The sequence below is a fragment of the Lepidochelys olivacea genome, assembly GCF_965140295.1.
Source record: "Lepidochelys olivacea isolate rLepOli2 genome assembly, chromosome: 4".
In the NCBI taxonomy this organism is placed as follows: domain Eukaryota; kingdom Metazoa; phylum Chordata; order Testudines; family Cheloniidae; genus Lepidochelys; species Lepidochelys olivacea.
The window spans coordinates 78,769,926-78,791,450 of NC_140414.1; the positions used below are offsets into that span (position 1 = coordinate 78,769,926).

The following is a 21,525-nucleotide window of genomic DNA, read 5'->3' on the forward strand; positions in this document are numbered from 1 at the left end:
GACAAAAACATCATGTCACCCGTGGATGAACGCTTTTCACAAAGCGATCACTCCATTTTTGATATTTCAGTACTTGTCCTCAAGGGAAACCTGCCAACACCTTCAAAAAGTGAGCCTGAGAACCTAAATTCATAACTCTGCTAGACACCAAAAGCCATGGACTTTACAGGGATGCTAGCTTTATGGCTCATCACAACAATTTGTAATACACACACTATCTGCTACCCTTAATTGCCCATTTCAAACCCTTTATGCATAACAATCTAACACCATTTCATTTCAAGTGACTGCCGCCAACATGAAAAGGAGGACTTGTGGCACCTTAGAGACTAACAAATTTATTTGAGCATAAGCTTTCGTGAGCTAGAGCTCACTTCATCGGATGCCGCCAACATGTTTCTCCTTCTACTTAACAATCTGTTCTAACTTGTATTTGGCTCTCCTTCCTTCTCCAGACCTGAAGAAGAGCTCAAGAGCTTGTACCTTACACGAATAGTAGTTGATCCAATAAAAGAAATTACCTCACCTACCTTGTCTCTCCTTCTAGTGAATACAGCTGCCACTACAAGGACATACTCATTGAGGAGATGGGTGGGAAGCATTGACTGACCCTGGGGATGCGGGGGTTGAAAGGGATAGGGGGATCCAGGTCTGGCAGAACTTTGCCTCAAGTTCCCAGCAGTTTTAGGTGACAAAAACAGATAACTTAACAAAGACATCATGCAAATTGCCCAAAATAATTTGATATCGAGTCAAAATCGTGAGGAGTGTTAGTGAAGAGTCATTGACAATGGTCTTTGCTGAAAGGTGGTTCAGAATCTACTTTTGCAATCTCTTAGTATAGTGCAGCTATTAACTTTTTCTGTTCTAAAGCTAGAACTCCTGCTATAAAATCAGAGAACTTCAAATCAAGCCTTTATCACACTTATAGGCACTTTATCAATAATAGATTCGGCAGTGTTGTATTTGAGACCTTTTTAGTTCTGAACATCTAGATTTCCTTAGTAAATCTGGTCAGTTATGTTTAGTTTGCATTAAGAGTGTAACGCTAATTATTATAACGTGGAAAAAATTCTTTTTTATTATTATTTGATAGCGCACTTAAAAGAAAAACTAGACGAGTACATTAAGCAGTGGAATGGCCTTGTAAAGGTATTTCGAAATGAGAGGAGAGAAGGTTTAATTCAAGCTAGAAGCATTGGAGCTCAGAAGGCTAAACTTGGAAAGGTAGAAAATGTTTGATAAATAAAATCATTTGTATTTTCTTTATATTAAAATAGATATTTTTAACAAATCTTAAAATGGTTATTTTATTATGAACATTGTTGAAATAAGAATGGCTTAAATTCTTAAAACCTCACTGTGAGGTATTACACCACAGTGTAATAAAAAAAATTGTGTAAATTTGTGTCAAAATTTAAGATATATGATAATTCAATCAATGTGTGATTTGTATACAGAAATCTCAAATGATATTATATCTCCCTGCCTTTTTTTGTTTTTAAAGGTTTTGATTTACCTTGATGCCCATTGTGAGGTGGCAGTTAACTGGTATGCACCACTTGTAGCTCCTATATCTAAGGACAGGTAACGCTATCCTGTTTTTCTACAACTCAGAAAGCCTCCTAAGAAGAAAAATAGTCACAGTAACAATCTTCATGTTTCAAACCATATTCAGTGTGGTGTTCACATTACAACTATTGCATCATCTCCCAGAGTGGAAGATATTGTCATGTAACAAGTGACAATCATGCAAATAAATCTCTAATTAGTTTATTTTAATGGAGGTACTGAAATGTGGGTTACATTTAAGGGGAATCCAGTCTGTTGCAATGACTTTATCTTACAGGCCCCCTGTTGTGATAATGTCGTACTGTAGATGAATGAGCAGCTTGCTTAAACAAGATTATTATTATTAAAGCTAATCAAAAAGATTATATTTAAAATGGAGGTAGGAATTGGGGAGAGAGAAAGAGCTCAACTTTGATTTAGTGAGAATTTTCAGACTACTAAAGCCTGTGTGATCTTAAGGTTGCAATAATTATGGTAGTTACTACAAAAATATATTTGTTTCTCTTAAATCTAAAGTTAGAGAATAGTTTTAAACAAATCCTCGCCTTTGGGATGTGCTTGCCTTGTCTGCATGCCCAGACATTGTGCTAGTAGTTAATGTTGGAACCACAAGCCCTATGTGCATGAAACTCCATTTGAGCCTATAAAGGAATGGACCCCACCTGCCTCCGATCCTTTGAACCACCTGTATGCTGCAGTTGCTCTGTGCTGTTGTTTTAGCTTTATTTGGCTTATTCAGTAGTTGAAGGAGGCGTATGGGAGTGTGGCGTATCTTTATTTTAAAGCTGTTGAATCCCTCAGCCTATTGTACCACTAGAGTCTTAACTACAAGTATGTCAGAGGCTTAAAAAGTGCCAGGAAATAAGTCCTGCAAGGCCACTGTGTTGGTGATAGGCCAGGTCTCCAGGTGCTTCAGTTGTTTGGAATAGGAGCACTTCTCTTGCTCCTGTTCAGTCTAATGTCCCTTTACCTGGGGGAGGCAGGTTGTGGAGAACGTTCAAGAAACAATCTCAAAGACAAAACCTGAGGAGAGATTGTTGCTGAAGGCCACAGTGTTGAGGAGCATTGATACCTGCTACTCCATTGTACAAAGCCCTGAAATGGATATTTGCAAAGAGTTAAATAAAAGAGCTACTTTTCTGGTCTCCTGGTTGGAGGTAAAGCATTATGCTGTCATTTCCCCTTTTTTGTTTTTCTCATTGTATGTAGCATTTGCCTCTAAGATGGAAGTGTTTAGGAAAAAATTGAAAAAAGCTTTCAATTCAGTCAAGGACTAGCTTAGTGGCTTGAGCATTGGCCTGCTAAACCCAGGGTTGTGAGTTCCAATCTTTGAGGGGGCCATTTAGAGATCTGGGGCAAAAATTGGGGATTCATCCTGCTTTGAGCAGGGGGTTGGACTAGATGACCTCCTGAGGTCCCTTCCAACCCTGATATTCTATGATTCCAATGCATCAGCAGAGCCTCTGATGAAAACACTGGGAGAAAAACAAGAGACTGTTGATCTTCATTGAATATTGTGTCTGATGGATCACAGCGAACAGTGTATTTGTAAAAAGCAAACGTAGAATCTTCTGATGGAATGTTTGGCCATTGTGTTTAAAACCACTGCTGAGACATGCCTGATCCAACAGCAGCGAAGTTTGGTTTGGTTTTTCCCCAAAAGAATGGCTTTATAGGGCAACAGTACACCGTTCAGACTTGAATAGTGAAAGGCTCAATTTGCAACAAGAAGAGCTAAAACTATTTTTTTTTTTTGACAGCTGAGATCCCACATAAATAGCAGCAATTATGGAAAGATTATAAAATCGTGAGATCTGTACTTCCCTTTAACCCTCTCAGGTCTCCCATTTTTTCCCCCTCATTGCCCCAGGCAATATTTTTTCAGAAGGCCAGTGATAGCATTGGTATGTCAACATTTCCACCATAACTTCTCTGCTTTCAATATGCATTTCATAGATTCCAAGGCCAGAAGGGACAATTGTGATCATCTAGTCTGACCTCCTGTATAGCACAGGCCAGAGAATTTCCCCAAAAATAATTACTAGACCATACACTTTAGAAAAAAACAACAATTTATTTCTTAATCGCCAGCAATGGAGAATCCACCACGACACTTGGTAAATTGTACCAGTGGTAAATTTTTAACAGTGAGAGTAATTAATGCCTTATTTCCTGTTTGAATTTGGCTTCCTTTAACTTCTGACCATTGGATTGTGTAATTTGATGCTCTGGCATCAATGTGAGGACTGTTACAGTATATTCTTTTTTTTCTTCCATAAGAATGGAGTTTTACATTTTTGAGATGATACATATTTACATTTGACCTTTCATTTAAGTTACATTTCAATAAAAAATGAAAGTTAATGGTAGATGTATTAGATTAGACAGCATATCTTTCTTAAATTATATTTTGCTCTCTTCTTCCCCTTCCAAAATGTTTCAGAACTACATGTACTGTGCCTCTAATAGATTACATAGATGGGAATGATTATTCCATTGAGCCGCAGCAAGGTGGGGATGAAGATGGTTTTGCGAGAGGGGCCTGGGACTGGAGTTTGCTGTGGAAACGAATTCCATTAAGCCACAAGGAAAAGGCCAAAAGAAAGCATAAAACTGAACCTTATCGGTAAAGAGTGCTGTTTTTATTCTGTTAATTGTTTTGAATGCATATCTAAATCATCTCATTTTTCCCCCTCTTTTCCCATGAACTACGATTCGTGTAAATGTGACATTTGGGTCCTTGTACCTAACTTCATCCTCACTGCCACCATCCACAACCCTGCAGAACCACATGCACTGTGCCGCTCATAGATGTCGTAGATGGCAACACTTACAATATTATACCCCAAGGGGGTGGTGACGAAGATGGGTTTGCTAGAGGAGCGTGGGATTGGAGTATGCTGTGGAAGAGGGTGCCTTTGACCAAGCGAGAGAAGGAAATGAGAAAGACACAAACTGAGCCGTATCGGTAATCACTAAATCACTTACCCATTTCTCTTCTTAAGGAGATACTGATCTACTAAATACTTGCACGTATTTTTAATACTCTAACAACTGAAGATGCTTTGTCTAAAAAAAAAAAAAGTATCTTACTGTTACTGATTATTTTGGTCAATCGCTGCTAATGTAGCTTCACTAACTTCTTGTGCCTCTCTGTTTCTGTTATGTACTTAACACTTCAAGCAAAATATAGGATGCATTTCAGAATAATAATTTTCATTTGGAAAAACAGATGTTCTTATCATTTGGTTTCCAAGCAAAATTCATGGAACTATATTAATGGGGGCTCTTTTCAGGTATGGTTTTGAGAATAATAAAAATTGCTTACTTAACTGTTCCATAATAAGCATGCTACAAAAAAATTCATAATACATAAAATGTTTAGGCTGTTTTCTCTCATGGATGCATCTGTACAGCTCCTTGTTAATAGGTCAATGCAAGTGCATCAGGAGCCATATAGCCCTCTTTTTGTGTCCGATCATTCCCACTTGCTTTATGGAAGGTCCCACCTGAGAAATACAAGTGCACTACTTCGAAATCTTAGGAAGATAACCCAATAGCTCTAAATTTGCTCTCTGTAATGTGCTTAACTAAAAATAATTCCAGTCTGTCTTTGAGGAGGGATTTAATTAATTTCATGTATTCCATCCTATTTCTTTTGCTTCATGAGTGTAACATTTTCTTTTCTATCAAAATACATGCAAATTTCTGCTTAAATGTTAGCGTTACTGGACTTTTTTTGAGACTTGGGAGGCTGTGGTTCTGCTCTGTATTTTCCCTTATACTACTGTAATCTTGTAACCAATTACTTTATTTGAAAACACTTTCACATAATTAGAAAATAGTGTTTCATATAACTTTTTACTTGTGGTTTAAACAAATTGCAGGAACTGATGTTATCCTTCACTCAGCTCTCACCCTGTGATTCTTCTTTGCAAAAATGGCAAAACATGTTCAAGGAAATTATGAAGCTTTGGTCTATTCAGTACTTTATGTAATATAGACAATATCCTTTCATAGAGAAGAAGGCTGTCCACATTGGAACTTTATCAGCACTAAACTAGTTAGTGTTAAGCTGTTTCAAAAGTTGGTATCACATTCTTTGTCCACAGCTTTATAAACTGTTTTCAGAACAATTCTTACGATCAAAATTTTTAAAAAATGGTTTTGGTAACAACTATAATAGTTGAATTCTTGACCGTTTAGCTCTCTTTCTGAAAAAGAACCTTATCCCGTTATGCCCAGGCTATACACACATTTTACTGCAGTAATATGAAAACAAGTAAAATTTAGCTAATCATTTTATCATTTTGCTGAAAATAGTAGTGTAGGCAGAATAAACTGGTTCTTAAACATAAAAAATAAAATAAACATTTTGTAATGTGGAAAGATCCTCAGAAATCTTAATGCTCACCACCTTAGACCTTGTAAAATAAACTGTTAAGCTTGTGTGGATTTTATAGTGTTCTTATCAGAGGCCAAGATTGAAAAGTCAACATTTCAGGCATGTGCTCTCCTTTATTTTTGGGGTGCTTGTTTTTTCTGCATATTTGCTTTTTCCATATAATGTTCCACATCCCTGCATTATGCAGCTCTTTGGTTTCTGAAAAGCATCCATATGATACAACTATGTGGAATAAGGGAATACAACTACAGTAAGTAGCGTAGTTAAGGGCAACATGCAGAAAGAGCCCACCATTCAGAAATTTTCACAGTGATAGATTCACAGTTTTTGTTCACCTTCCTCTCTGCCACTCTTCTGGGTTGCTCAGAGAATGTGTGATAACTCTACAATTTAGTTTAAATGGTTCCCTTCCATGCGTTTCTATGCAGGGCAGGAATATATAGCCATTAGTATTTAAAAGGGATACCATCAAGTTCAAAATTCAGTATATTAAAGGATTCCTTAATGTTACTAATGACACCACCGTGAAACACAGCAGATTTTTTAAATCTGTTCACATTTTGTGTTACTAGTTTACTTGTTTGGATTTTATTTACCTCAGTAATGATGGGCTGGAGACTTTGGTTCTGTTCCTGGCTGTGCCACAGATCATCTTGGCAAGATGGTGATCATCTCAACCCATGTTTCCTTATCTGGTGGGGTTGGGTTTTTGTTTTTTGTTTTTTGTTTTAAATAATTACCTACCTTGGGTGAGGCTTAATTCATTAATTTTTCGATAGTGCTTTTTGATCCCGAGGTGGACGATTCAGTACAAGTCCAATAAAAATAGACTAGCTAGTTTCACTTTCTCATGTGCCTAGCATATTGCTAAAGAATTTTATTTGCAACTATTGCAGTAAAATGCTTAAATCAAAACTAGAACATTTTTTCATTTAATAGTCTTTAATGTTATCAAAATCTTGGCATACGTAGAAAGGTTTTATAAAACTGTTTTATTAAACAAAACCTAGATTTGAAGCCTGTACACTGCCCCTCTTAAACATTTCATTGAGAATAATTCTAAATTATTTATTCTCCATGCCTGGCCCTCCCACTGGCTTCACATTAATAATTTTTTTAAAAGTATGGATTGAAACTGTAACTAGGATGTTACACAATGAGATTTTTAAGGTAGCAGCTTCTCAGAACACAATTTGTGTACTGTAGAGTCTAGTCCACTGCACATGTTGTCATATTCATCAAGAGATGAATAGACCTTTTCTGTTTGTCACCACAATGGTTCTTGTCATGGCAATAAGTGGCGTGAAACTTCAGATGCAGATTGGCTGAAAAGTGTGGGCCAATGCTCTATGTAATTCAGAACTGTAATAAGTGACTTCTTTAAAACTAACACAGGTATCAAATTCAGAGACTCATTGAAGGCTTATCAATGAACCAAAAATAAAGCCAAGTAATTTCTAAATGTATTGCCATCAGTCTAATCTTTTACACGCATTAACAGGAAATTGCTTCTTATATTAAGAGTAATTTTTTTTTTCCAGAGGACTGTCATGTTCTGTTGGTGAAAGGAATTACTTTGTTTGTTCTTTCTCTTAGGTCCCCTGCAATGGCTGGTGGATTATTTGCCATTGAACGTGATTTCTTCTTTGAACTGGGTCTCTACGATCCAGGTCTTCAAATCTGGGGTGGTGAAAACTTTGAAATTTCTTACAAGGTAACAGCAAAATTGATCTGCCTTTTAAAATGAAAAATTAACTTAGTTCTAGAAATACTAACCTAGATGGACATGACTTTAAAGAATGCTGGCAAGAAAACTAACCTGCCGATGTTTTTTCCCCCTTCCCCATCAGCCTTCTGGGTGGAAAATGACCCTATGGTTCTTCAGAATTATGGACAATTCTTTTAAAAAATAAAATAAAAGAGGCTTCCCAAAACAAGGGCAATAAAAATGGAAAAATCCCAGTGAGGTGACTCATCACGGACAAAACCAGGGCACAGGATTTTGTTTTGATTGCTAAACACATGCATGCTCTTCCATCTAGCAAGACATTTAAGATCATAAGAGTTAGTTTCTTATGCCCCTTCAGACTCCAAAGGACACAGATACAAGCAGAACAGAGAGCTGTGTCCCCAAAAACAGGAACAAATATTTTAGACCGAATTTCTGGTCTGACATCCTTGACAATGACCCTTCAATTTTGGGCTGAATTTTATTAAAGTAACTGAGCATGTTTGTAATCAGATTGGTGTTGCAATCAGACCTCTCCTAATGAGCCTCAGTCCTTGTTTGCAACACCTTTCTTTTTCCAATCCTGGGCCTTGCTTGAGCAAGGGACTAGTTTGGGTCTAGAAAGTGACCAGTGTTCTGTGTAGTAATTTTTGAAATGACAATGGAAGTCATTACATAGTCCTATAATGAACATTTAAACTAGTTTAACTTCTGGACAAAAACAAAATTTGAGGACAACTCTTCAGAAGAACTGAAAGCCACTTTAACCGATGTTGTGTTCGAGCTTACAAATATAATAGTATTATGTAAAATCAAAACTTGTAAAGAAAACCTCTTTAGTAAACATTTAAACAAAACTGCTGAAAGAAAACCAATAGGATAATAAGATCCATATAGAGAAGAAAGTAAAATATTATGAATAATACTGTCTGTTAGGAATAGATGGTCCCAAATCCTGCAATCCTAATCTGGAATTAGATGTGATTTGGAGCATCCCCAGGGTTTTAATGGGTTCAGCTCACGTGTGATAGTTCAGGACCATATTTAATTATAAACATTTAAAAGCAGCATTATTTAGTCTACATTTAAACTGTCTTTCTTTTTTCTTAAATTTAATGGATGACCCTAAAGTGGTGTGTGTTATTGTGTCAGCGTTATTTTTTCACTTTAGTGGTTCTTCACCTCCTTTTTGGTTTTAGTGTTACAACAGTAATGTTGATGGATAGATGGATTTCCATTAACTGGAGGCTTGATCTCTTCAGGATGTCAACAAAGCCCATTAAAGGACACCTGTCAGGAATGGTCTAGATCGGGGTGGGCAAACTACAGCCCGCGGGCTGCTTCTGGACCATCAGACATTTTTATCTGGCCCTCGAGCTTCTGCCGGGGAGCGGGGTCAGGGGCTTGCTCCTCTCCAGCACTCCAGCCCCCGACTCACAATTCCCTTGATGAGCACCATCTTCTGGCATGCAGAGCCGCACTGCGCAAGTGCAACTTCACCACGCTGTTTCCGGGATCGGAACCCCATCCCTACATGCCCCCCCACACACACACACACAAAGCAGCGCACCCAATCCCCTCCCGGTCTCCTACGGCTCTACCCTAGAGAGCCTCAAAACCACCCAGGGGCCGCACTCATCCCAGCTAGGGTGCCTCCGCCCGTGAAAGTGCCTGGTATGGCCTCCTTGGAGTCACTGTTGGCAGGGCCCCTAGGAATCCCCGGTACTGCCCCTGTAGAGCCCCCAACCCTGCGCCACACCCCATGTGTCCCCCCTCCCTCTCCCCTCGCTAACATCCCTTATAGAGCCCCTATGCTATACCCCATAGACTCCCCCTCCCCCACTAAACATTCATGCCCGCCATACAATTTCCATACCCAGATGCGGCCCTCAGGCCAAAAAATTTGCCCACCCCTGGTCTAGATAATACTTAGTCCTGCCCTTAGTGAAGAGGACTGGACTAGATGACCTCTTGAGGTCTCTTCCAGTCCTATGATTCTATGAATATGTGATTAGGATTATCTCCTAGTTTTGTTGCAGTTTTCTTAAGATTCTCCCTCAGTCACTGCTACTGTACTTTGGGATGGACGAATCTATCCAGAATAGAGTAGTCCAGTGAGTTACCTAAGGGTTCTGTGTCCCCATAACTTTCATTAGGAAAAATATTTGGGGTGAGGAACACTGCCTAGGATGATGAAATATGAGCTGAAGTTTAATAAAATAAATCCTGACCAGCTGCAGTTTCTGTATACCCATTTATTCCTGTCTTTGCAAATAGTCATGGAATAGGATCTCAAAACCATGATTTATAAAATGGTGTTTGTAAACATATCCATTGTAGAACAGAAGAATGTACTGGATACAGCCCAGGACTTTTATTTCAAGCCCTCATTGTTAATTTTACTTCAGGCTTAAGCATAAATTTATTTTATGAGCTTAGCGTGTTATCCAATTAATGTAATTAATTTTTTTTACTCTATTGTAAATTAGTTTGTATTTGTTTGGGTTTTTTTTAAGTTTAGTTTACATGTGTATTATCAACTTTTCCACCACATTTTTTTCTTGACCTTGTAGATCTGGCAATGTGGAGGGAAGTTGTTGTTTGTTCCTTGTTCTCGTGTTGGACACATCTATCGTCTCCAGGGTTGGCAAGGAAATCCACCTCCAGTGTACGTTGGGTCCTCTCCTACGCTGAAGGTGAGACTTCACTTAAAACTGCAGAGTGGTTTGACCTTAAATAACAATACTTGTACACATACTACATTTCTTCTTTATTACAAGTCTTCGAGTATATGTCTCTATGGGAGTGTGCCACCATAGGATGCACATGTGCCCATGCACTTGTAACCAGAGAATGCAAAACGGTGTCCACAGGCCCTTGCCTGCACAGAGCAGAATCTTGTGCCTTCAAATGAGAGCATATAAGGAGGCATGGACCTGCTGTTACCCGGTTTCTTTCAACTGCCTGCAGCTTGAGACAGAGCAATGAGTGTCCATTGATTCTCAGCTTCCTGCCTTTCTTTGTATGCTATTTTTATTCTTAATTTTTTCCCTTTATTTTCTTAATTATTTGATTTCTTTAGTTTTATACAGTTGTTTAGAAGAGGACTTATCTCCCCACACACCCCACTGTGTTATACCGAAGACCCCAGGATTTAAGCCCTGCCATACCTGCCACAGGTCTTTTCCCAATAGTGATGAGCATTTGAGCTGTGTCCACTGCCTCGGAGACATCCACGTCCCATTTAAGTATAAGGTTTCTACAGGATTTAAAGGCAGGTCTTGGAAACAGGGGTGGCTAGACTGAAGCTCCTACTAGTGGATTGTTCACTAGCTCTCTCCACCCCTGTACGTCGGCCTCAATGTCCCAGGCTGCCCCAGTGGCAGCATCAACTTCAGAGTTTAGCATTTCTAAGAAGCTTCTTTCTCTTTCCAGAGAGCCTAACAAGAGGGGTAGGTCACCCCATAAATCCCTCTCTAAGGAGACCTCACATCCTGCAACGGGTACAGCTGAGGTTCTGTCAGAACCTGCTACCAAGCCACCAGTACCCTACAAGAAGCAGCATGTGAATGAGGCTTCTAACAGACAGCACAGGTAGCAGTCTACCTCAGTACCGACTGATCCTTCCAGGCACTGGGATATGCACAGGCCTCCAACGCACTCTCTGATACCATCACCTCCCTTACACCAGGGCTCTGAGGTTGGAGAAGCTCCTCTACAAGCCTCATCAGTACTGTGCTCAACATCTCAGCAATGCCAGGCCCTAGTACTGGACACAGCCTTCCAGATTTCTTTCCCTGGAGGACCTGTTTATACCAGAAGTATTGGAGTGTTCCCTACTGTGATCCTCTGTCCGGGCCCCATCCCCAGAATTGCTCAGTTGGCTTGAACCTAGTTGGACCTCCAGCTTTCAGTACACCACCCATGATTGAGACTCTCCCCTTCAGCCTTGAGGATGATTCTTCTTCAGACTCTGAGGTCTCGGTACAGGGCTCTTTTTTGGTAACTTACCACTACAGGCCACTGAGCCAGTATTCTGGAGACCCCACCATATGTCCAAGAGCCAGGAATTATGAGTATCTATGGGGACTATTTCCCTGTCCACCGCCTCAGTGGGCTTACTGGAATCCATTGGGTTATCTCTGTGAACAATTTTATAGGGTTCCAACCAGAAAGAGACCGCATTACCGCATCATTCACAGGCACTGACTGACCAACGTTCAGTACTGCATGATCATCCTCTGGTACTTTATGCCCCCTTGGCAACAGGAGATACCTAAGAACAGTATGAAGAGAAACTTACCCCCATCAGCTAAATCCTATTCATCCCTAGATGAAGTGGTAATGCTGCCGCCGCCACCTTCTTATGCCGATGATTTTCGGGCCTTTGAAGACCTCATGAAACACCTGGTGAAATCTCTCCAGATCCCATTAGAGGAGATCCAAGAGTCTCAACTCTCCTTGATGAACATGTCAGATATCACCCTACAGGAAAAAATCACCAAAAAATGAGGCTCTGTTGTTGCCTGCTCATGCAGTCTGGTCAACACCTGTCACTATCCAGTCCACCTTTAAATGGGCAAATAAAAAGTATTATATTCCAGTCAAGGAGATGGAGCGTTTCTTTTCCCACCATATTCCCAGTTTTCTGGTGTAGGACGCAGTTAAGAAAAGGAATAGGGAGATCTTCTTTTTATGATAAGGAGTCCAAACTTTTAGATCTCCTGGGTAGGAAAAGTTACTCCTTGGTAGCTCTTCAGTTTTGTAAAGCAAACTACCAAACCCTGTTGGAGAAATATGACTTCAATACAGATTCCAAGTTCACTCATTTTATTGAACATCTGCCACAGGACCAGAGAGAAAAAATTCAGGCCCTCATTTCGGAGGGTCAGTTGATAGAAAAAACCTTCCTCCAAGCTGCTCTAGATGCCATGGGCACGGCTTCTAGATCCCTCGCTGTGACTGTGGTTATATAGAGAGCATCTTGGTTCCAGCCTTCCAGTCTCCAAAGAGAGGTGCAGAATACAGCTGAAGACTTTCCCTTTGAAGGGCCAAGTTTTTCAGCTCTGACATGGACTCTTCCCTCTACACTCTGAGGGACTCAGCAACTACCTTGTGGTCACTGGGAATTTATGTTCATGCAACAAAAAGATGGTTTAGTAGATCTCAAATGTCATAGCAATATAGGCCATTCCAATACATCTGCAACAGGTTTTTCCCAGACTTTGAGGAGGAGATTTAGACCTCAGAGCAGAGGACCATCCCCTTCTACAGCAATATCATCTGCACCTCCTTTTAAGAAACAGTTTTGACATCTCGGTCAAGGGCCTCAACCAATCTACCTTCCACTTCCTCCTTGCCTGGGCACAAATTATCTTAGACAGATGGATTTTGGAGGTGATCAACATGGAATAGTGTCACGCTGCCTGGAATGATTTATGACCATGAGTGTCTGTCTCAGGGCAGATTGTAAAAAGCAGGACAGACACCCCAAACTGGGGATATGTTCTATAATTAGGTTTCAGCAAGCCAGTAACAAATGTGAACTCCTGGATCAAAGTTTTACCATAGAGTCACACATAGTCCCCTTGGGCAGTCTAGGCAAGCTGGACTTAGTGATAAATGGTCACTTACCTGAATATTTTGTGATTTTTAGTATTACTCCCAGTCCCAAGACTGCAGTTCAATTTGTACCTTAGGTCTCACCCAAAAGACATAAGAGCATAAGAATAGCCATACTGGGTCAGACCAAAGGTCCATCTAGCCCAGTATCCGGTCTTCTGACAGTGACCAATGCCAGGTGCCCCAGAGGGAATGAACAGAACAGGTAATTATCAAGTGATCCATCCCCTGTTGCCCATTCCCAACTTCTGGCAAACAAACACTAGGGACACCATCCCAGTCCCTCCTGGCTAATAGCCATTGATGGACCTATCTTCCATGAACTTATCTAGTTCTTTTTGACAACACTGTTAGCCAATCCTATAGTAAACTAATTAAGGATTTGTTAACTAGGAAAAAGAAGTGAGTTATTTACAGGTTTAAGCGGGCAACATATATGCACAAATGAGTTTGTCTGTGACTCCAAAGGTGACAGATGTAGTACAGGACCCCGGCCTTCCGCGAAGCCCGAGCTCGTAAACTGGAAAAATATGCCCCCCTGGCTGACACCCTGAGAGCGAAGGGCTACAAGGTGCAGATGGATGCCCTGATCATCGGAGCCGTGGGCGCTTGGGACCCCTGCAACGAGCGTGTGCTGCAGACCTGTGGGATTGGTCGACGCTACACACGGCTCATGCGGCGCCTCATGGTCTCGGACACCATCCGATGGTCCAGGGACATCTACATCAAACACATCACCGGCCACCAACAGTACCAGGAGGTGTGAGCCGGTACGACATCATGCATCAACTATGGGAAAGGGACTGAGAGACTTTTTCCATTGGACCATATGAAGTGGAACCATAAACTCACTGAACATTAAATCCCACCAAATGAGGGTAGATCCATCCTCATCATCGTATCCACCCATTATACTCCACACCTGAACATAGCCATTATATGGACAACATACCCCCATACCTCAATGTCTGTACTTTGACCCGTTAAACTTTTACCCCCAATCGGGGAGATTGCAGCTTGTATTCCTTCCTAAACCGAATTTCGCACCCCTTGATAATTTGTACCTTATTCCCTGATAACCAGGACCTTCTGTGCTTAAACTCTGTGCTGTTTTCTTTTTACTTCAACATTATCTCAATAAAATTATTAAATCTGTCAGTATTGAATGTCTTTTCAGGGCTAACCCAGCTTGATCCTGGCGATTTATGCTTTTTTTTTTTGGCTCCAGCCCTTGTAAGAGTCCAAACAGCAAAGAGCTAAGAAATCTTCATCAGCTATCTTTGTTTCCCTCTTCCTGCATTCTAACTGATAGGACAAAGCCTTCCGCACATACTTCTCCATGGATAGATGGGGCAACCAATAAAGCTTTTGTCCTACAATGGCCCACTTAATTTTGATAGTCCTCCTGGATGAGTGGGGAGAGCCGCTCTTCCCATCTGAGTTCACAGGTTCAGAGCAGACATTTTTACAATTATAAAACAAATTTATATTTTACCTTGTAGCATGGAATACAGACATTATAAGTAAGATTAAGGCATGCAGCAACTAACAAGCATTTTATAGGTTTAGAGTCTAAACACATTGTTACAAATCTTAACATCTTGAACAATATTAAAATATACATGAGCTGGTGTGGTTTCCAGCTACGAAATTGTTAGTGTTCAGCTGAAGTCTACAGACTTGGCAAGTGCTGGTACCAGGTTTACCAGTATCACAGATACTCCATCCATTTCCACACCATCCCCCACCACCTGTCTTCTCCATCCCTCTTCAGGGACCCCTCTTAGAAAGATCTCTTGAAACAAGACATCCAGTCTTTCTTTCTTCTGCAGGTAATTGAGCCAGTCCCCACAGAGCTCATCAGAAGATGTTCTGTTCCAACTATTTCTTAGTTCCCAAGAGGGGCAGAATCCTTGACTTAAGAAATGTGAACACCTGTATCCTTTCACAGCACTTCAGGATTGTGATGCTAGCCACTGTAATCCTATCCCTATATCCAGGAAACTGGTTTGTTGCCTTTGACCTCCAGGAAGCCTACTTTCATGTACTTACCCACTAATCCCAAAAACATTTCCTACGCTTCAAATTAAGCTCAGAACACTACCAATACAGTCATTCCCTTCAGCTCTCCACAGTCCCAAGGGTCTTTACAAAGTTTCTCTCGGCAGATAGTCCATCTGCCTCAGTGGAGCATAGCAGTATTCCCTTACTTGGACGATTGGCTCCTCAGGGGTTGATCATTTCTAGAGGTCCAGGTTGCAACCTCCAGGGCTCTAGCCCTGTTTCACTCTCTGGGCCTTCTCATCAATATAAGGAAGTCCACACTGACCCTAATCTAAAGAATTGACTTCATCTGAGTCACTCTAGATTCCCTAACTGCCACAGCCAAAGAGAGAGTCTCCACTTTGTCCATTCTAATCTCAATAATACAATACAGCTCACAAACAACTGCAAGAACTTGCTATAACTCATGGGCTACATGGCAGCCTCCATGTCTGTTGTGCCTCATGCGAGACTTCTCCTCACGTGCCTTCAGACATGGCTACGGTCCAGGTACACCCCAAACAGACAGTCTTTCCAAGCGCATCACAATACCTCAAAGTTCTGGACTCAGGTGGTGGAAGGAAACACTGAAGTTCTGCATGGGAACCCCATTCTCACATCCCTCACAGATACAATAGATACTTCTTAGATGGGAAGCTCACTTCCAAGGGGCCACAGTCCAGGACAAGTGGTCTGCATAAGAGGTTATGCTCCACATCAACATTCTGAAGCTGACAGCAGTTAGTTACACTCACCAATACTTCCTTCACCCCATACAGGGTCATTCCATCAGTGTAACGCTGGACAAAAGAGCAGCACTATATTATCAACTGATGGGGCAGAGCAAGATTCTAGTCCTTATGCTTAGATTCATTAAGGCTATAGAACCAGTGCATTTCCCATCAGATAGAGATCTCCACTGTCTATCTTCTAGGCCTCCAGAATACAGTTGCAGACTCCCTGAGCAGACATTTCCTTCAGGATCACAAATGGGAGCTCAACGATTCTGTCTTCCACAGTATGTGCCAGATTTGGGGCTTCCAAGAAGCAGACCTCTTTGCCACCCCAAACAACACAAAAAGCCACCTTTTCTGCTCCAAGGGAGGATACAGCTGCCACTCATTGGGAGATGCCCTCATAATGCTGTGGCCCCATCCCCTATTGTATGCTTATCTGCCTCTACCTCTAATGCTCAAGCCCTTACTCAAACCATGTCAGGAAAGAGCAAGGGTTCTTTTCATAGCACAGCACCAAGACAAGTGTGGTATTTGAACCTCCTCCACCTCTGTGACAACACCTCTCTGTCTTCCTATCGAGAAGGATCTCCTGACACAGAACTCAGGGACCCTGATCCATCCCAACCCCTCCTCCTTGAAGCTGAGAGCATGGTTCCTGGATGGTTCTTGAGCATGGAGCTAACCTGTTCAGGTGAGGTCCAGTCAGTTCTCCTATCAAGCAGGAAACCTAGTACTCACAAAACATTTTCAGAAGTGGAAATGCTTCCACTTCTGGTGTTCCCCTTTGCTCTTCCCAAGCCTCAGAGGTTCTGCTCTCCAAATCCTGGACTACCTGTTGGATTTAAAGATGCACAGTCTGTCAATGATGCACAGTCTGTTAATCGGGGTACATTTGACCGCTGTAACAGCCATCCATTCATCTGTTGAAGGCTTCTCAGACTTCGTCCACCCTACTACAGCTACATTCCTCAAGGGCGTATGCAATTTGTTTCCCCCCTGTACGGAACCCAGCTCCCCAATAGGACTTCAGATTGGTTCTCAGTCCCCTGAGGAAACCTCCATTTTGAACCAGTGGTGGTCTGTTTCTCTCCACATCTCCAAGTCTTCATTCCTCATAGCCATCACTTCAGGCAGTGAATGGGAGAGCTCAGTGCTCTTATGGTTGACCCACTATATACCACCTTTTATAAAGATGAGGTTACACTACATCCCCCTCCTCGCTTCCTCCTGAGGGTCTCTTTGGAGTACCACATTAAGCAAGAGATAAACCTGCCTGTGTTCTACCCAAAAACCTCATACCTCCAGAGGAGTGAACCAGCTAACGTAGACTAGACATCAGAAGGACCCTCACCTTCTACCTTGACAGGATTAAGATCATCCTAAGCTATGTGTGTCATTTGCAGAGGGGATGAAGAACAACCTCTTTCCACTCAAAGACTAAGTGGGTTTTGGGTTGCATCTTAACCTGCTATGAATCGGTGAGGATGCAGTTAGTTCCTTCATAGAGTGACAGCATGTTCCACTGGAGCTCAGTCCACATCTGTACTCTGCTGAAGGATGTTCCCATAACAGAAATTTGTAGTACAGCAACTTGGCCTTCCATTCATACCTTCGCCAAGTATTACACCATTTTACCTGCTTCCAGAGATTATACTACCTGTGGTGATGGTGATGCAGTCCTCTGAAACATTTTGGACTTGCCTCTTCAGCACTAACTTCCTGGCTGAGTTACTGCTTGGGAGTCTCCTACAGTGGAACATACATACTTAAAGGAGGAGATGTTACTTATTTTACAGTAACTGGAGTCCTTAGAGATGTTTTGTTCCTATGGATGCTTCACGTCCTGTCCTCCTTCCTCTCAGCACTGGAGGCTCGGCTTCACAGTCAAGAAGGAACTGAGTGACAGTAGGTCCATGCCTCCTTATATGCCATTGTTTGGAAGCCACAGGCGCTGCTATGAGCAGATGTGAGCCTGCAGACACCATTTTACATTCTCTGGTCAAGAGGGCACAGGCACATGGCCACAGGACAAAATATCTTGAAGAAATCAAGTTACTGTAAGTGACCGTACTCTCTCTATTTAAAGAACCCTCATTTTTCTTTAAGAATAGTCAGTAAGTCCTTGAAGCACTTGTTTATATGAAAATTCCTCATCAGGAATCATTTTCTTCCTATTGAGTAAAATATACACCACTACCATCCTCATAAATACTGTGTGATGCATTCCTGTGCTATAATAATATTCTGTTCTAGTTTAAAGTGCAGTTCTATTCTGAAAGTGACAAGGTAAAACTGGTACCTTCTTACTAAACAGGTCTCTACTCCCTTGTGTATTCAGTCATATCTGCTTACTTCAATGACAAGAATGTTTTAATTGCATATTGTTAACATTGTCTGTACCATGCTGAAAGAAAGAGAGAACCATCTGTGACAGATGCATTCAAATACTACAGTGATGAGGTCCATATAAAAATGTGTGCTAGACACTTCACATAACAGGTTCCTTGACAGCTTACTCCAAGGAAGAAAATGAAGACTGGGGAAGGGGGGAATAAGACCGCGTGTGATAAGATTGTGTGAAGTTAAAGATCATTTTACACTTTTTATTTTCATATATATATATATATATATATATATGTTTATAATCGTAATTCCTGTTAGTACTGCCGAGCCAATGCAGGCATGGGAGAAGAGATGGAATCTTTCTTGTGTATCAGTTGAACTGTTTAAGGCCTGATCCACACTTAAAACTCAGGTTGAAAAATTTATGCCCCAAGAGATGTCATTAAGCCAACCTATGTTCCAGTATAGACACAACTAATTCAATGGAAGAATTCTTCTGTCACCCTATCTGCTCCCAAGAGGTTAGATGGGGGGATTAACTACAATGACAGAAAAAAGCCCTTGTGTTGCTGTAGCAAGTGTCTGCACTACAGCACTGCAGTGACACAGCTGTGCTGCAGTGGCATCTGTAGTGTTGACAAAGCCCTAAAATCCAAATCACTTGTGGTATCCAGTTGGGGGTTAATAGGTGTCACTCTCTGTTTTAATGCTAGGAAGCGTAGAAGGTGAAAATAAACTGCAGATGACACATCACATTTTCTAGAGTATTGCAGTCAAATGAACAGCACTGTTTTCATTCTATTCATAACTAAGGTATCTTTTTCTTCAAAAAGAGAATTCCCCAGACTTAGTTATAATTACAACCTTCACTAAGGTTTCAGAGTGGTAGCCGGGTTAGTCTGTATCAGCAAAAAGAACGAGGAGTACTTGTACCTTCACTAAGCTCACTTACTTATGCTAGTCTTACCCCAAAAATATATAAAAAGGCTACTTTTGTGCTGTATCTTCTGTTAAAGGTGGCAAGTTGGGTGCGTATAACGCATGTATTAACATGTTTATAAGAATTCTTAAATATGTGGGATTAAATTCCTCATACATACATGGGTTCTGTTTTGCAGTAGTGATGGGTATGGGTTCTGTTTTGCAGTAGTGATGTTTTTTCCCCCCCCCCATACAGAACTATGTCAGAGTGGTGGAAGTTTGGTGGGATGAGTACAAAGATTACTTCTATGCCAGTCGTCCAGAGACAAAAGCACTACCATATGGGGATGTATCTGAGCTGAAAAAGTTCCGTGAAGATCACAACTGCAAAAGTTTTAAATGGTTTATGGAAGAAATAGCCTATGATATAACCTCACACTATCCCTTACCGTCTAAAAATGTGGACTGGGGAGAGGTATGTACAGTAAATGTATCTAAAATCAGCACATGCGATAGGTTTTTAAAGTTGGGAGTCCACAATGAACTCTGTAACTTCTTGTACATGATAAATATTTTAATATTTAAACAGAAAACAAAGAACTATTTTGGTTACTGTTTATAAATGTGGAAAATGAGGGAGATATGTATATTATTTTTTTACAAGTATGGCATCACCTCAGTTTGTTTAATATTATCCTGCCCGAGTGTCAGGAGTTAAATCCAAGGAGGCTGTTAAGTGGCATGCAAACGAAACAATACAATGACAAAGATATGGCTCCTTAAGGGAACAATGGGTGGAGCTATTAATTGGGGGAATGCCTCTGCCTGGCTCCAACCTGGTTGGCATGTTTTACTCTTCTCAAGGCTAAAAGACTAAGATCATAGAGGATCCTAAACCTTCAAGATGCTTTCCTAGAGAAGAAGGGGCGGCGGGGAGATGAGTGGGCTGTCAGCAGCCATGGCTAGATATGAGTTTCTGGCAGACAGACTTGCCGAAGTGCAGCAGGCAGGCTGGCTCTCCAGAGATGGTAATAAACTGGACCTACCCAAGCTATGGATAGAGAGAGTAATCCTAGGCAGACTAATATGTGTATGCAACATTTAGTTGTTTAACCCATTTTCTTAGATGTTGTGTTCCTTTTGGCAAATCATACTACTTTGTTTTGAATAAGCTACTTTTTGAGTCACTTTAACTAGCTGCTGGTCACAGGTCTCCAGAGATAATGAGCTTGCAGGTGCTAAACCCACTGGAGCCTGTCAGGTTGACTCATTTGATAAATAGGGAGGCTGCAGCCCAGAGATCCAGTCTAAAAAGTGGCAGAACCACATGGTTCCACCAAGAGGGGAGGAAGGTAGCAAAGCCTGTCTCCCTGGGGTGAATGTGCGAGGGAGTTAGTGTTCTAAGGCACAATTTACCCAGTAACCATGACACTAAATAGCAAGTCTGGATAACACCTGACAGACAGGTATGAAAGTACTGTATTTATAGAGTAAGGACAGGAGATCAAATGCAACAGTAAGCAACCAAGTCATGATGTTTTAACGTGTGTTTTTTATTAGTTCTACATTTTTGTTGAGAATTCTTTTGTCTGTGTCTACTCTTCTTCATTGATGTTTATAATCCCGAGTCCTCCTTTCAGAGTAAGAATGTATTTTGAGAAGAAACTTGGAATCACAATATGGTGTTCAGTGCTCTTCACTATTTTTGAAGTAGGGGCCGCTTTGGCAAAAAAAACTTCAATGTGAAAGCCACACGGGGTGGGGTTGAAGTGTGAGAGATGGCCCAGGGTAGGGCAGAGGGTGGAGTGCAGAGGTGAGGGCTCTAGGGTGGATGAGGGTTTTGGGGTGTGGGAGGGGGCTCAGGGCTGGGGCAGAGGGTTGGCATGCGGGGGTGAGGGCTACAGGGTGGGGATGGGGGTGAGGGGTTCAGGTGCAGGAGAGGGCTCAGGGCTGGGTCAGAGGGGTGGGATGCGGGGCATGGGTGAGGGCTCTGGCTGGGGGTGCTGGGCTCTGGGCTGGTGCCGGGGATGAGGAGTTTGGAATGCAGGCAGGCTGCCCCGGGGTTGGGGTCCAAGAACTCACCCCAGCCCTCTCCCTGCCAGCAGCAGCTAGCTCTGAGGAAGGGATGTTTCTCTCCCCTGCCGGCAGGCAGC

The 21,525-nt window shown here is 41.6% G+C and overlaps 1 protein-coding gene across 3 annotated transcripts in view; it reads left to right on the forward strand.

Moving 5' to 3' along the window:
- GALNT7 (polypeptide N-acetylgalactosaminyltransferase 7) overlaps positions 1-21,525 on the forward strand; it is a 111,323-nt gene that overhangs the window by 78,996 nt on the left and 10,802 nt on the right. Inside the window, exons 4-10 of one of the 3 annotated variants that reach the window (XM_084626129.1) lie at positions 1,097-1,227; positions 1,508-1,587; positions 4,016-4,198; positions 4,358-4,540; positions 7,574-7,691; positions 10,280-10,402; positions 19,629-19,847. In XM_084626129.1, the coding sequence (XP_084482255.1) occupies positions 1,097-1,227; positions 1,508-1,587; positions 4,016-4,198; positions 4,358-4,540; positions 7,574-7,691; positions 10,280-10,402; positions 19,629-19,847 (1,037 nt within the window). The remainder of the gene's footprint in view (positions 1-1,096; positions 1,228-1,507; positions 1,588-4,015; positions 4,199-4,357; positions 4,541-7,573; positions 7,692-10,279; positions 10,403-19,628; positions 19,848-21,525) is intronic. The other 2 variants (XM_084626128.1, XM_084626127.1) reach the window with 2 other exon arrangements.